The sequence below is a fragment of the Glycine max genome, chromosome 19 (genome assembly GCF_000004515.6).
Source record: "Glycine max cultivar Williams 82 chromosome 19, Glycine_max_v4.0, whole genome shotgun sequence".
NCBI lineage: Eukaryota > Viridiplantae > Streptophyta > Magnoliopsida > Fabales > Fabaceae > Glycine > Glycine max.
In genome coordinates this window covers 36632138-36650185 of record NC_038255.2, presented here as the reverse complement: position 1 = coordinate 36650185, position 18048 = coordinate 36632138, and the positions used below count along the sequence as shown (strand labels likewise).

The following is an 18048-nucleotide window of genomic DNA, read 5'->3' as shown; positions in this document are numbered from 1 at the left end:
TTTGTTTGTGTAAAATTTATAAATAAAAATAAGAATGTTTTTATTATTAAAAATAAATATTTTATTTTATTAGACTCCTATAAATACTCATTGAAAAGTAAAAATTCAATACATAATACTTATAATTGTATTTCAAAATAAATAACGCTACACTTACAAGTTACAACATTTTTTTACAACTTTATATAATTCATTTTTTCCACCTAACTTGAGATTAGATTATTCATCTTATGATCCATTTCTCTTATCTTTTTTCTATTTCTTTTTTAAACCGTAAAAGTTGTAAAATAAAAATAAAAAATCAGTGGCATTTCTCTTTTAAAAGAAGTTCTCAAATATAAAGGAAAATTAAGAATGAAAAATGAAACATTGAAAACCCATGATCTAGCAAGTCACATTGTACTCTCCCCGTGTTAGTTAACTAATCATCACTCATCAGTGATAGATGTAACAAGTAACAACAGCAGTAATTGTTCACACTGAATCACATTAAGATATACTAGTAAGAAGATACATGAACTGTATACCAATATATATATGGCAATCAGCACATTAACCAGTGCCACATGTATGCAATAAATATTAGATAAACACACTTATTCTATTGAAAAAAGCCGATTGCTTGGTACCAGTAAATGCAATACACACCATTCATACTCTAGACAACACCAAACTACTCAAATAGAAGGGCCAATAGTCCTCTCAACTTAATGCATCTTCAAAGCCACTCACAAATCCCGTCAATTTTACTCCTGCATTTAGCATAATCGTTAAGATTTAAGAAGGAATCAGTTACAATATTTCATTCTTAGGGAAAGAAAAGAAAAATGGGGACAAATGATTTTGTCAATTTTTCAGGCACATTCAGCAACAAAAAGTATGTCAACTATTTTTTTTTTTCTTCTGGATCATATGCTACCAAAGAAAAAGAAACATAAGCTATTGAGTAGATAGTATAACTTCGGAATCATTAGGAATCCTCTGACCAAATGTTGAGACTTGAGACACTTAAAACATCAAAGGTTAGTCTTGATAACAAACACAGCATATATACATTACAAACTTCTTTACCGTTAGATAATAATGTTTTAAAACTATTTAGGCATTTAGAAGGAATCACAAAAGGAAGAAACATGATAGAGATTTGCTGGGAATTTAATTTATGTTATGGATAGAAAACTTACAGTAAGGTAAGATCTTCCACCGTTGGTTATCACCTTTGTTCCAGTCCCAGAGGACTATTGTAGTGCCATCACGCACACCTCCAGAATTCTTATCGCCATGAAAAGCATCCACATTAAGATGAACATTGTTGACCATCCTTATAGCTCTGTGGCCATCTCCTAAGTCACGGCTTTCAGTCCAAAGAATAGACTCATCAAGATAGTCTGGCTTGTAAGGTATCAGCCGAACCTACATGAGAATTATAAGATTTCTCATGTAATTAACAAATTACCAGAAAGGGGGAAATGAAGAGAAGGTAGGAATGAAGATGTTATATAAAATTGCTATTTTCTCCCAACAAAAGGATCTTCCACTCTATCCACTTTCCATTCACTTTCTACTATCCACGAAACAGGATACAGGGAGAACCACACACAAACAAGTGATGATATGGGCAACTCAACCATAAAACTCAAGAATTCAAAGCAATATGCAAAGCACATTACTGAAAGATCAAATTGGCAAAGTATAGAAAAATAAAGAGATACTGTCACATGTTTTTGTTATAAAAGTTTTAAGGGCCAGAGAGCATTTTGATGCTGTCTCACTGCAAGGTTACGCCATGCCACATGCCTTGGAAAAGACTACTACTACTACTACTAATAATAATAATAATAGTGATAATACTTGAAGATGACTTGTCAAAGAAAGTCTACTGATAAAAATTGATCCCAAGATCGTTTTACTGTTGCTCTTGGCTACACTTTTGTTTCCTTTAACTTTGAAGTTTGAACCCATTTTTTATTCACTTTGGGGGAAAGGAAATAGACAAACCAAGATGCTTCACTCTGCAATTATCCCAATGCAAACCGATTGGTAATTTGCACATCAGAACAAAAGCAACTTTATCTTAAAAGCAGAAAGCCCCAAGCAACTCATAAAGCTATTTAAAAAAGGACCTCACTCATCAGGGTAAGTTTCATTATTTGATTCTAGAGTAATTATTATTATTATTATCATGTATCCACTTTCTCATCCATCTCATTTCCACAGCAACTCATTATCAGATCTATCATTTTTTTTTCTCTTTACTTTTTCTTTCTACCTCTCTCTTCCATCCACTCATAAACCCCCCCCCCCATTTTTGGGGTGTAAGTTAGCCATTTCCTTGACTTTATTTGAAACAGAAAAGCTAGCAAAGCCATCATGTTTGTACGGTAAATACTGTAGTAACAGAACATCAAGAATCAAAATTACCGATTGACATGCATTTGCTGTAACAGACATCACATTCCGATTCAAACACAGATTCGCTGCAATCAGGAATTTAACACATTCCCGCAATCAGCTAACTGTAACCCATTAGATGAAAATCAGACGAATCATATTTTATCTCCAAAATCAAACTTAAAAAAAAATGCATCTGAAATTTAAACCGTCTGATCTTCATCCAACAACAGTGCTGTTTCACTATTGCATGAAAGCAACAAATCTGAGTCGGGTTCCTTTCATTTCCATCACGAAACACAGGCAAGAAAACATAGCATAGCTACAATGCTTATCACCTATTAGGATCATTCAAACAACTCACAATTCTAAGGATGAAATTTTCTTAGGCTGTTTGGACAAACTTTTCTAGAAGCATTTCTGGGAGAAGAAAAACATGAAATGGACTTCTCCGAAAGCTAAAATCATTTCATTTTTTTTCTTCTTATTTTCTTCTAGTGGAATTGCTTCTGGATAAACTTATCCAAACATGCCCTTATTCCAAAATCTTAATTGAAAACCCAGCATAGCAAGCATGATCATATCAACGGGTAAAACTTGAGAAAGAGATCTTACTGGATGAGTAGCACCGATGGAGTGCTTCAAGGCCTCACCAGTGGCCTTGTTGATCAAAGAGAAAGCAGGGCACCCCTCTTCATCCTTCACCCTCGTGCTGTACTTCTCATCCTTATACCAATGCTGCGTTTCAAATAAAAAGATAAACAAAAAATAAAGGCTAAATGATCATATTGGTTCCTGAACGGGTAACCGGATAAAAAGTGTGACAATTTCATCCTGTCTTGTGGTGTCTGCGGTTAAGTTTCTTTCTTTTATTAAGGGACTAAATCGTCACTGGCAGGTTAAAATATATTCAGGGACCAAAATGGTGAAACATTACAAAAAGAAAAAAAAAATCAGATTTAGGGTAGAATTGGGGTTGAGAGGGAGACACACCTGGTACTCATTGGTGGGATCGGAGGGAGCGAGAATGACTTGGCCGCGACGAATGGTGAGAGAGAAATTGGGATTAGCTTTGGTGAAAACCCTGACAGTGGGTTTGGTCGAGAGACCACCGGTGTTAACCTGGTGGCTCACGTGATGAACAGTGGTGGGGGGTGCGTTGTTGTGGGAGGAGAAAGCGGAATGGGGGGTGTGGTGGTGAGACTCGTGAGCCACGTGGTGCACGGTGGTACTGCTGCCTCCGTGAGCGGGGTAATCAGCTGCAGCGGGAGCAGGTGGGTAAGCGTGGGTGAAGGAGTCATGATGACGATCATGATGATGGTGGGAAGGGGGTGGAGGCGGGGGAGCGGAGTAGTTGTTGAAGTCATGGGACACGTGTCCTGGTGTCACGTGAGCGGAATGGAACACGTGGGTCTCCGGCTGAGGGGGTGGTGGTTGAGGGACGCCGTAGAACGGAGGTGGCGGGTTGCTGAAGGAGTTTCCCGGCGGAGGGTAAACGGTGGGTCGTTCGTCGTCGTCGTCGTCCCTGCGGTGGTGGGTGTGGGTGGCGTGAGAGTGGTTGAAGGGGAACGACATGGTTTGGCTCTGCGTTTTGGAATATGAGTTTAGTTGAGGGAAGAGAAATGGTGCTTTGTTGTTAAGCTGCTTACTTTGGTTTATACAATTTGATGTTGAAATAAATAAGGGGAGGGCCCACCTCTGCATCTAAACTTCAAAAAATATCACTGGCTTATGGCTTTGGGGTCCTATCGGATACGTGGCGCCATCTCGCTTCGTGCGGAGAGGTTTTCTTTTCTGCAACTTTCGATTAACTATGTCATCACGATGTTAATTGATATTAATAAATTGTTAAAATTAGACTAACGTGTCCGTGTGAATTGATAGACATACGATTTGTTTGTGTTTTTTTTTTTGATAAATAGTTTTTTTAAATCATATATTATTGGTATGTAATATTTACTTATTTTATTAATAATTAATTTTTGTTGAAAAATTTGGTTGATTATTTTTTAGTAAAATTCTCTTCTTTCATTTTAAAATCTGAGTATAAAATTTTAGTTAAGGGAAATCAAATTTAATATTACTCAAATTAATTTGGTTTTTGATAAATTGTTTGGGTTTATGTAGTAGTGTTTTGAAAGTTTATAAGTGACTTTAATGCTTTAGATAAATAAATTAAAAAAAGTTAATAAAAATATATAACAAAAGCAAAATTATTTAATTATTTAAAAACTAGAAAATATTGAATGAAATATATTAAACTTTACTTGTTTTGTTTATATAAGAAGTAAAAAAAAAATTCAAAAAGACAAATCAAAATTAAGTTAATTAATAATTTCATACATTTAAATTGTATTTTAAAAATATTCATAAAATTAAATGATTTAATTTTTTTAAAATAATTAAATAATTTAAGTAATGATTATATTCAATCACACAACACATTAGTCACGGAATAACTTTTCCAACTAATGAGTGTACTTGTATTGTTATAAGTCCAACTAATGTATCAACTTACATAGGGAATTAATTAGCATGTGTTTTATTCTCTTAGTTCTTTCTCATATTTTTTTTATTTTAAAAAAATAGTTCTGAAGTTTTTTATTTGTATTCTACAATAATGCATATGTATAAATTAATTAAAAATTGAGTGAAAAATAAAGGTATCCTTATGGCGCGCCTATACCAGTAGAGTTTTCACTTCTCGTCATGTTTCAAGGGAGCAAAATTGCGCAGCTGATACTTACTTTAGTGAAGTGGGCTTTGGGGAGTGATTCTTCTTTCACTATTCTTGATGAGCCTCCACATTTTAATAAATGAAATTTGAGATAATAAGTGTGCTAAACATTAGGTTACTTGAGCATGTTCTGTTAAAATATATTTTTTTTGTAATGTTAAATTATTATTTTTTATTTTCAAGTTTTAAAATTAATTTTTTAAAATAATAGAAAATATTACCCTCTCCCCCCTCCCATATAATTTGTTTTGTGAATCACACATGGAGATGTACTAGTTATAATTGAAAAAAAAATAATGTTACTTTAAACTTTGAAAATGTCAAATAAATAGATTTTTTTTTTCAAAAATCCAACAATTAAAAGAAACGAAGACAACATTACTCTAAAAGAAAATTAATAATTAACCTATCTAACATTGGGTCCATATTTCTATTTCTAATAATTAAGACAAAAAAGTGCACATATTTGTTTGTTATATAAAACATTGAATAGGGTATTTAACTATTAAATTTTAAATATTTAATTATTATAAAATATATTAAATGAAAAGTTATTTCTCACCACGAAGATGAGATCACAATAAAGAATATAGATTCATCAAATGGGGTTGGAATTGAAGGTGAAACGTCTGTTTCAAACATCATTTTGATCTCAACAAAATTTCTAGTATTGACGTTGAAGAAGCCATAAAATCTAGTAAAGCATCTACATTAGAAAGTTAAATTTCAATTCGAATGATTAATGTGAATTTTTCTTTTGGAACTAAACAAGAAATTTTTAAATATGAGAGATTAAAAACATAACTAACAAAAAAACAATTCTTTTTTTTTTTATCGGTAAAAAAAAATCCTTTGGATTTGATTAAATGAGATTACCATTCATTTATTTTTCACGATAAAATGACACTTCACCTAATTACTGATGTTGCATTTGAATTATCAACTACTCTAGATTGCAATGACCATTGCCAATTTAAAGAAGAGAAAAAAGCTCACACTACTCATCTCTCTTATGTTTATTAAGTATTAAGTCAAAACCAAGTAGTTATTGTGGTTCTTCCCCACAGATGGTCACCCTATTATAAACCGTAAACAATGCTATATAAACTTTTGTATAGATAATTATTTTAGTAGTTATAAGAAAAAATAAAAATAAATTAATTCATTTTTTTCGTAAATTAAAATTAATATACCCCCTTAGTTTTTATCTAACTTCTTCTTCTTCTTCAAATGTTAAAGTACGTAAGTTACTTTTAACTTGCAACATCGTTAGAACAACAATTGGTGCTGCTATCCTTCCAATCCTCGTGCAAGAGGCAACTACGGACAAGAAGGGTCATTGTAGAACATAAATATAAGGTTCTCTTTAGATGAATTTTTTTAATAAGTATTTATAATAAGAAAAAACAAAATGAAAACTTTTTTTTAAAAAAAAAAAACTTATGTACTTCTATTTTTATAGATATTCTTTTCTTTATCTTCTCTAAAACCTAAGATGATTATTTATTTTTAACTTATGAAAGAAATTTGATTCATTTTATTTTATTTTCATAAATACTGATTAAGAAATTTATAAAATTTTAAAAATTTATATTTATATATATATATATATATGAAGAATATTATTCGAGTATACAAATTGTTATTTACATGTTCTCGCAGTTATGATATCTTAGGCTTTATAAAAACTAGACCCAACCATAAACCCACACGACCCAAGCTAATGTGGGCTTGCATCACTCTTTAGAGGGCCCAAATTACACATAAAACGATAATAAATTAATTGAAACGAAGAGTTGGCAACAACTTTGCATATAAAATTGGATATTTTTTAATTTTAGTCTTTTCAAGCTTTTTTTTTAATTCTTTAGGAGCATTTGTTTCACGGATAATTTTTTTAATCTTCAGAATTTTTTTCCCTCTAATGTAACATGACAATGTTATTTTTGATTAATCATAAGAAAAATATGTTTGGTTAACTATTAAAATTGGTGGATAATATTTTTTATATTTCTAAGAATAATTACTTGAGTTTTGCAGAATTATTTTTTCTTAAAAATATATATATTATAATTATTAAAATATCCTTATTGTATTAAAAGATATTTTTTATACCGAATGTAACCAATGTGCAAAAACCTCAATTTCTATCTGCCAAAATGCTAAACAAGTTTCGTATCTAACATTATATACATAACCATTCGGCATGTAATTGGCAGTAACATGAACAAAATTGAGGGAATGAAATAGGTGCAACATTAGGGTTGACATTGTGGGCGGGTCTTGGCCCAGCAGTCCAACCAACCAAAAATGTCAAGAGGTGGGTTAGGTGACTCAATTTCTCTGTCCCCATATTGTTTATCCCGCCTAACCCTGCCAACTAAGCGGGATGGGACGAGTTGGCCCACCGATCTGTCATACATTTAAAAAAAAAATGTAAATACTAATTGGTATTTGAGTTTTGGGTTGTCACTTTGTATTTTTTTAAAATTTACAATATTATTTAAAAAATCAAAAAACATATTTATTATTGTTTTATATTATTTTATAAATTAAATTTCTCTAATACTAATAGGAAATTTTTTATTAAAATCAAATTTAAGATAAATAATTGATATATTTTATGTTCTCTAACTATATTTGTTCATTTAGGTTAATTTTATGAAATAAAATATTAAAACTTCCCTTTTTTTACCTTTTCTTTTTATTTTTGACGGCCAATCCACCCCTTAAGTGGGATGGATCAGGATTTTCAACCCATCCGAACCCATTTTTGGTAGGCCAAGATGGGTCTGACCAGCTTTGCCACCTTACGCAACATATAAAAACAAAATTTGTGAGAAAGGAAAAAATCATAACACCTAACATGAAAGAGCATTCTAAGGATAATGGGATAATTGGCAATAAGGATGGTATATCTGGATTTTAACTTATGAGAAGAGATTCTTGTCACTTAAGAATAAAATTTCCTTATTCCCTTCACCGGAATTAAATATTGATTAAATGTGAAATTATAGTTTATCTAGGAATAAAGATTATCAAAACTAAAAAAGGTATCTAACAAATATTCCTTTAAAGATTATTTTGTTTTTGTTTTAGCCCAATGATAATTCCCAACATAATGAAGTTAGGAACCCATTTCCTTGTCATATAATCAATGACCATGACAATGCATTCATATGTAATTTTTTTTATAAACTAAGTAAATTCTTAATCAACTAATTATTGTGACATCATCAAATGTTTTGAATAGATAAGGAAGTACTTGCATATCTTTTGTTGTATTAGTCTAAAACCAACTTTTGATTGCCTACCTCGATATAAAAAAACATTAGTTACTAAAATTTTCATTTTCTATATGATGAAATTTGGTTGCCAAACAAGTTAACAATCAAATTGATGACCAAACCATGATAGTCACAATAAATCTTGTCGCTAACAATTCTAATTATTGAATAAACATTCAGTTGAAATTAGCGACCAATATATTCGGTTAGCATTTTGTTTGCAAATCAGTTAATCATAAGATTCTTGTTGCTAAAATCTTAGAAAGGGGTGAAATTAACAATTGAATATTTTGGTCGCAAATTTAGATGCTAAGTCATAATTCAACATAAATATTAAAATAAAAATTGCGTTTGTAACTGATAATGTGATCATCACAAAGATTTACATTAATAAAATGATGCTAGCGACCGTTCCTTCGATCTCTATTTTGGTAACTAAATATAAATTGTACAGAGACATTGTTATTTGATTAGTTTTTTTTACTTGCTTTATTATTATTATTATCAACAGAAATTAAATAAAATAATAAATATGTTAGTTGCAACCCAAGAGATCAAATAAATATGATGAACTAATTTTAAAAAATGATAAAAAAAATATATTTCAATATAGTGTTTCATGTGTCAGTGCGCTAAATGGCATGCTTGAAAAATCAATTTTGAATTGAGATAAATTAATTGGGCACATCAAATGTTAATTTTGATTCAATCCAGTCAGGTTGAAATTATGCCTATCCAACGCATGCATATATTCATCTGGGTGCATGTTGACTAAAAGAGAAGATCTCTATTTCTTGTTTTCCATTTTTCGGTGCTTATTTCTTACCCATTTGTTTTAATATCCTCCGTGTAATAAACAATAAAATTTAGACATATGACATGTTTGGATGCACAACCATAGAAGATCTTATAAGAAAAGAATTTATTCAAGAAATTCTTATCCAAAAAATTGTTTTTACACAAGCTAATTTAATGTTTGGATGATAAATTCTTAAATGTTTATTTAAAATAATATGATATTTGGATGAAATTGTAGAAGGTCTTTTACATACTTAAAATTACCAAAAATGATATTATATGCTTTGATATTATTAAAACTAATAATTAAATACTTTAACATTATTATATAATTATTAAATGTTTTAAATAATTAAATATTATTAAAAATTACTTTTTTCTTCTATTTCATTTATAAAACTATTTTAACTTTATCATTATATTTAAAATATTTTTATATATTTTCTAGAAATTTTGATTAAAAAATAAATATTTTTATAAAAATAAAATAAATATATCTCATAAAAATATAATTATATGTATTTCTATATAATTAATTTTCATATTTAAAATTTAATTAATACATTATTGTTTTAGTAATGTTATCACTCACATTCTAGTTTATAAATTTAATTATTATCTATGTAATAATATTTTGTAACATATAAAATATAAAATGTCATTAACCTGGTAATAATATGATCAATAATGTCTTCCAATATAAAATTATTCAAATGTACTCATACCATAAACATGCAACTTTATATTATTAAAAAAATAAAGAAATTAAATACGTGTTGGAAACATATTCTTTAGAGATTCTCTAAATCGTTCCATTTGTAAAGTACTTTGAGCATCCGATTCTTCTCATGTTGTAATACTAAGACCAACTTCACTTTCATCTTCATCACTATCTATTTATTCGTTATCTTCATCTAGTGAATCAAATTCTCTATCACTCTTGTCATTTCTTTGAATGAAGTTATGTATAGTCATGCAAGCAACAATGATTTGGTTTTGTTTCTTCAAAGCAAAAGGTGGCATATTATCCAATATCTTTTATCTCGCTTTACATAAACCAAATGCATGTTCAATTGTACTTCAAAGACTAGAATGATAATAATTAAAAACTTCAACTCTCCCCCTTATTCTAGGCCCAATTCTAAATTGCGAGAGATGATACCTAGTTTTCTTGTATGGCCCTAAAAAACCCATAAAAGTAGGGTAACCAAAATCAATAAGATAATATTTACCTAAAGAATAAAACAATATTGCATGTTAGAACACAAAATTATAATGATACAAATATTTATAATATATAAATGTTAAGTACCTTGAGGAGGATGTGGAAAATGCAATTCAAGCTTACGTAAAGCCTCCATAAATATCTTAGTATCATGTGCAGAACCTTCCCAACCTGCCCAAACAAAAGTGAAACACATGCTAAAGTCACAAGCAACCATGACATTAGTGGTAGTGTAGCCTTTTCGACCAATATAGACTCCTTGTAGATGAGAGGGAACACAAACTCGTATATGAGTACCATCTATTGCACCAATACAATCCCTAAAATAAGGGCGATATCTGACATCTTTCATACTCTCATCTCTCATCGGGAGTATCTCTAAATGATGGATCAACAGGCTTAATTATGTCATTTGCAAACATACACACAGCTTCTAAGACACTATGAAAATGTATAGATATTGTTTCACCCGAATGTTGAAATCTTTCCTCACAATTATGAATAAAACCTGATTGACTCAACATGTATAAAAACAAGCCAACTTGCTCATAAATGCTGACATTTTGAGTTTTCTTTAAGTTGTACTTGGTTTCCAAGATATCACATAATTCAAGAAAGACAAGTTTCTTCATTCTAAACATTTGATAACAACGTATTAGATGACCATTTAGAATTTTAGATACCCAATGATGGTCTGTCATGCTTGAATCTCTACATGAATTTTTCACAACATAATTCATGAAGTAATTGGTAACATTAACTACAACAAACATCAACACTTTGTTCTTCGTAATGTGATCGTCATCGTCAGATGAAAAGTCATTTGATGATAGTGATGAGTCATTTGATTGTTGGATCGAGTGGCCTCATAATAATTAAGAAGGGGAGGGTTGAATTAATTATTCCTAAACCTTTACTAATTAAAAATTTACTCTTCTAAGGTTTTTACTATGTTGTTAAGTGAATAAGGAGTAAAAGAGAAACTTAACCAAAAGTAAAAGCGGAAATTAAAATGCACAGCGGAAAGTAAAAGAGTAGGGAAGAAGGAGACAAACACACAAGAGTTTTTATACTGGTTCGGCAACAACTTGTGCCTACATCCAGTCCTCAAGCGACCTGCGGTCCTTGAGATTTCTTTTCAACCTTGTAAAAATCCTTTTACAAGTAAAGATCCACAAGGGATGTACCCTCCCTTGTTCTCTTTGAACCTAGTGGATGTACCCTTCACTAGAACTGATCCACAAGAGATGTACCCTCTCTTGTTCTCAGTCAACAATCCAAGTAGATGTACCCTCTACTTGTACCACAAAGGATATACCCTCCAATGTGTTAAGACAAAGATCTCAGGCGGTTAAACCTTTAATACTTTGTGAATGGGGATACAAAAGAATTCTCAGGCGGTTAGTCCTTCGAATACTTTTGTATAAGGGAAAGGGAAGAATCAAAAGAATTATCAGACTGTGTCGTTTTGAATTCTTTGACAAGGGAGAAGGGAGACACAAAAAAATTCAGGCGGTTAATCCTTCTTTCTTTTGGAAAAGAGACACAAAAAGAATTCAGGCGGTTAGTCCTTGGCGAATTCTTTTTGGCAAAGGGAGAAGAGATGAAAAGAATGAATAGCACAAGTTTTCAAGGTTTAGAAAACCAGAAAACTTTGGAAAGCTTTTGGCACAAAGAAGAAGAAGAAGTTCAAAGAGACTCAAAAACCAATGTGGAAAAATTGCTTGTGTAAAGAATGCATTCGAGAAGATAGATGTGTAGATTAATAGAATGGATTGATGTAGGATAAGATAGATGTGAAATGCAAAACAAAGTCTTGCTTTTATAGACTCTTCATATCTGGTCAAGAGAACCATTAGAAGAGTTATGACTTTTAGAAAAACTTAAAACCAATTTGAAAAAGTCAAAAACCATTTGAAGAGTTACATCTTTTGATTTGTTTAGAAACTATCACTGGTAATCGATTACCAAATCATTGTAATCGATTACACAAAGCTTTTTTGTGAAAGAATGTGACTCTTCACTTTTGAATTTGAATTTCAACGTTCAAGCACACTGGTAATCGATTACCAAAACATTGTAATCGATTACAGCTTTTTGAAATCAATTGGAACATTGTAAATTTTGTTGAAAACTTTTTGAAAACCATTTTGCTTACTAGTAATCGATTACCAGAGAGTAAAAAACTCTTTGGTAAACATGTTTTGAGAAAAATCCATGTGCTACTTAGTTTTTGAAAAAACTTTTTAATACTTATCTTGATTAATTCTTCTCTTGAGTCTTGAATCTTGATCTTGATTCTTGATTCTTGATTCTTGAATTCAACTTTCCTCTTGAATCTTGAAGTGTTCTTCAACTTTCCTCTTGAGTCTTGAAGTGTTCTTGATTCTATCTTGAATATCTTGAACTCATTCTTTGAATGACCTTTGAGTTTTTTGTCATCACCTTTGTCATCATCTTTGTTATCATCAAAACATCTTTGAATCAATCTTGATTCATCATGAAGCTTTGCTTCTACATTAATGATAATGATGAAGACATCCTGTAGAAGGAAAGAAAAAGTCATAACACAATTGAAAATAAAAATCAAGAGTCAAACCATAACCAAGTTCCATAGCATAACCAAAATTAAAAACAAAGATCCATGACATAACTGAAATTAAAAACTAAGATCCATAACACAACCAATGTTCATAACCAAGTAAAACTAGTAGGTGTCAATGATATCAGATAGAGGAGAAACTAAGAAACTTGTGCTTAAGTGTCAGACTTGATCCATCCAAGTTGTAGCTCAGACTCTTCTAAAGCAACAAAGGTGATCTTGTTTGCCCTTTTTTTCATAAGTCTAGTGGCTTTGTAAAATAGTTCACTCTCACGCTCAAGTCCTGATAGATCTTTCAACTTTGCTACACGTGTAGTAATGCTAGTTGGGTCTTGAGCAAATACACTAGACTTAAATGTTTAAATAATACGATCTAATTGTGAGGAAAGCTTGGCAACAACCCTAATTCTTTTGTCACCCTCTCTTCCTCTGTCCACTTTCTTTTTCCAAAAACGTTATCTGAGTTGTTGTGTCTATCTCAGGCTCATTCACTTCCATCTCAGTGTTATCATCAATGTTATCATATGTCTCTTCTGTTCTTCTGTTGAATCCTTCATTTTGTCTTGAATCTTTAGATGGTGCATATGTTGCCAAAACCCGTAGCAATAGTACCCTTAAAGAGAAATTCCATCTCAATCAAGAATTTGAGCCTTACTCTCTAAACTTTGTTTGTTACTTCAGGATCCTCCTATAAAATAAAAAATAAGAATTATAATATATATTTGATATGGGAGTTAAGAGATAAAAATTTATCTCATTATAATATATAGATAGATTAGTAAAATACATTGTGCTCTAAACCACCTAATAAAATCATCCCTAGTAAAAAAATACCAACTACTCCATAACCGACACCCACCACCAACGGGATAAAACCATCTTCCTATACACACGACGAGACATATGTTCTCTGATCCGAAAACGTGTCAACCTCTTACCAAGTAAATGTTTCACAACCATACAACTAACAATTCCAATTCATAAAACTCAACTTTCAAATTAGAATCCGCTCAATTAACACTCCATTAACACCTATAATTTCTTTAATTATAACGTACATATCTACATTTTTCTCTCTAAATGTCAAGTAAGATAGTAATATTCATACATAATTTTTCTTCTTGAAGCATTATGGAACACATGTACATGAGCAAAATAAGATTAGAAAAAAACTATGTCACAAAAGTTAAGTTAAATGTATATATAAGAGAGGCTTAATTACTAGCTACAACTCTCTCCAATGTCAATAGGAAAATAGTCACAGGTAATGCTGCAATCTTGAGGAAGTCGCACCTTTCCAAAATAAAAAAAAAAAGTGTCCTGTTTTAGACATTTAGAAAAATCTACTCAATAATTAAGAATTTTTAACGAATGTTTTCGAAAACAAACTGATGCATGCAAAACTGCTCAAGATACTAATTCAAAGTTTAATGGTTTAATTATGAGACAAATTCGACATTGATTACTTTTTAGATAAAAGCTATATAGATGTATTACTGTACTAAATTTCACTTCTGACATTATTTCATTTTATCTTGTATATATCATCTGCTTATATATACATGACTATCCATTCTGATACTATTGAGATTAAACTCATTAAATGGTATGTGTATAGGAAAAGGAAAAATACACTAGTAACATAAAATGAAGGGATTCACCTAATTAACGAACTATTATTCCTTATACAAGTAATTTTTATGTGTTGTAAGATGTTTGTCTCCATTTGTTCCTTACCTATAGTCAGTCATTGAATGCATCATTATTGTTAGGGGAGGAATAGACGTATGGTGAAGAAAAAGTAACCGCAGTGAAAATGAAGAGTATTGTTTTTCTCTTAATGGAAGCTGAACTTGACTAGATACCATATGAATATATGCAAACCTTGATTGAAGCCTTGCAGCATTGAAAGTCTCAACATATTGAGTGGCAATAAGGGTACTTCCATAGTAGAGATAAATGATCACTGAGCTAAAGTCCACATGCACCTTCTTGTTTGGATTGTGAAGTTAGCCAGCATTGTTAGATCAGCATTGAGTAGATATCCAAGGTCAAGGTATGCAGCATTTAAGGTCACACTAAACACATCAAAATGAGGACTTTGGGGGCGAAAAACTAAGTACACTATATGCAGCATAAATACTCCACCTCAATATTCAACATTCTAACTCCTCCATTCTGACATTGAACTGCGACAGGATAAATCATATAAAAAGTCATCTTGCCCGATAAACTACGTTTCATAATTAAGCAGAGACGAATGTAAAAAGTAAATATATTAAAGTTGCTTTCATATTCAATGGCAAGATCCAGGAATTAGAATTATCGGCTTGAAATCATAAATTTAGATAACCAAGCCTTTGATTATTCCTGGTCTAATTATGTTCAATACTGGATGGAAAAATCTATTTCTTCTTCTGAAATCCTATATTCAGGCAAGTTGAAGTCCAATTTCATTTTGATAACCTGGGATTATATTAGAAGTGGATTCTCAATACAATTGTGATAAGAGTTTCTAAAATTGGTTTAATATGTGTGAATGAAGAACTTGACATACCACATGTTGGAGAAATGAAAATCTTTGAGAAATACACAGTGAATGAATGAAGAAAGGATTTGTCAACCCAGTTTCAATACTGCACTTTTCCAAACTAATTCTAAGATGTAGCAGTTTTGAAACTAATTTCCTAATACAATGCATTGTCTGACATTAATTTATACATTACAATCGTGCAAAAAATAAAGGACAGGAAAGAACATAATGAGATGGGACAAAACTACATCATCTGAGCAAGAATTTAGTAAAAAGATAGATAACCACCCTGCAATTATTATCAGTGAAAAAGAAAATCAACAATGGGATATTACGATTAAAAGTAGAGTCCAGAGAAAGCGTAAGATTGCAACAGAAAAGAAAAAGAAATAGAAACAGAATCACACATAAAGAACAAAAGAACAAGAGACTGGCTTGCACGAAAATCACACATTGAGCAAACAATACTGATCTCAAATTGGAGATAAAATTCTAATCGCAATGTTTTTGGAAACAACACATTGACCAATTATACAACTACCACTAACTTTATTTTAGTTGAATAATACACACCTGAATTTTGGCTTCCCACCATTCATCACTAGCAGTAATAGTTTTCTTCTCTCCATCCCAGCCAAGACCAGTGTCCTTCCCAATAAGCTTAGCCCATAATTGTCATCCCTTTTTCAAAGAATCCCACCTATTTCTGAATTGTTTGTATTCATATATCAAATTTGTTGTCTTATTGAACTTTTCTGCAACACTTGCCCAACTAAGCTTAGTGAAGTGGTTGTGAGGTTTATTTCCAACATTCACCTCTTCTATGCACACTTTCAACATAATCTCAATATTTTTATCATACCATCTTGCTTTCTTTCTTTTCACAGGAACTTGATTGAGAGACATTTCTCAAACTTAATGAAGCAAACAAAAGCATAACCCTAATCCATAACAATTCAAAATTTAATGAGAAGAAAAAGAAATTAATGAAAAATTGGTTAACCCGTGATGTTAATAAAGGAAGAAGAAGAGATGCTGAAGGATGATCTGAAGAGAAATTGAAAATGGAAGAGAGACTGAGGAACAGAGGAGGAAGGAACAACATGTAACTTGTGAGGAACAAGAGAGAGAAACTTTGAAGGTTTAGAAAATATGGAGGGCATGCTTTGTCATTTTGAAATTTTTTGAGGACATAATTGTCTAGGCATCATTTAGGGAACAGATTCCCGAAAAGTAAAAATTTCACAAGCTGAAAATTTGAGCTTCAAGAAAAGATTTGCTAAGAACTTTTACTTTTATAAAAGCTTAAAAAAAATTAATAACCAAACACTCTTAAAAAATAAAAAAGATCTTTTTTTAATAGATAAGATGCTAGAAGGTCTTTTGCACTGCATCCAAACGACCCTTTAGCAGGAGGCTACTTAATTTGTACATGTAATTTTGCATGCATTTTGTGTAAGACTAACAAATAAGGGGATTGAAGAGATAAAACATATTAAAATAAGTGGAGTCTGGTTAGCACATCAATTGCATTGTATTGGTAGTCCTTATGTTTCGTTGTTGTTAATTAGCATTAGAAGTCAAAGTTCAATCGCCACACACATGAAGACTAGTCAAGAACACGTGGGAGAGTAGTTGGAAACAAACATGATAATCATCCCCCCTCATGCAACCTTAATTATATTTTTTTATTATCCGTGAGAATTGACAATATTTTTTTTTGAAATAGAAAAAAAGATATATTATTGTAATGTCTAGGGTCCACAAAATACACTCGGCATGCTACCTAACACTCATAAGTATATGTCAGTCCTGGCATAGGAGCATAGACATCCATTCCTCAGCAGTCAGGCACTCAATGAACATGTTATCTCTAACCCTCTTATTATTTGAATATATTGCGATCTCCTTATATCTTGGGCAGATATTCAATTATTTACAAGTGACACATTATCTATAAGTAATAATTATCTACAAGCTTTTATCTCTAAGTTATACATTATCTCAAACTTTATCTATAAACCACCTTTATCTAATTATTATCTACAAGGGTTGTTACGTCATCGTAACAACCTTTGTCAACAAGGACTCACAACTCCCTCTCCACACTATAAGTATCAGGTTCTCTCGTACTCTTTTCACATTCTCATTTACTCTTCTAACTCACGTACTTACGAGTGTCGAAGTCATTTGCTTTGCAGATCTCCCTTCTTGTTTTCTTAACAAAGATAACTCTCAGTCCAACGTGTTAAGTCTAGGAGTTCACCTTAGCCACGCTACTCTCACAACTAGGGACCTTCCTCTGAGACGTTGCTTGATCGCGATCGAGGCACTGCTAAACAAGGTGGCCTTAACAGGTGTTGTGTCTGGATTGGAATGTGAAGTAGGAGTTGGTATTTATATAACAAGTCTAGTTTGGTCAAATGTGTTAATGTCAGGTGATTCATAAGTTATTGTATGTTTGGTTATATTTGG

At 31.4% G+C, this 18048-nt stretch overlaps 1 protein-coding gene across 1 annotated transcript; it reads right to left on the bottom strand.

Moving 5' to 3' along the window:
- Positions 1-470: 470 nt before the first annotated feature.
- Positions 471-4018, bottom strand: LOC100783843 (uncharacterized). Its single transcript, NM_001289364.1, is given in 4 exon segments — positions 471-752; positions 1185-1413; positions 3007-3129; positions 3385-4018. Coding segments are annotated over 4 exon segments (936 nt in total). The 5' UTR covers positions 3967-4018; the 3' UTR covers positions 471-750.
- Between the last annotated feature and the right edge of the window lie 14030 nt (positions 4019-18048).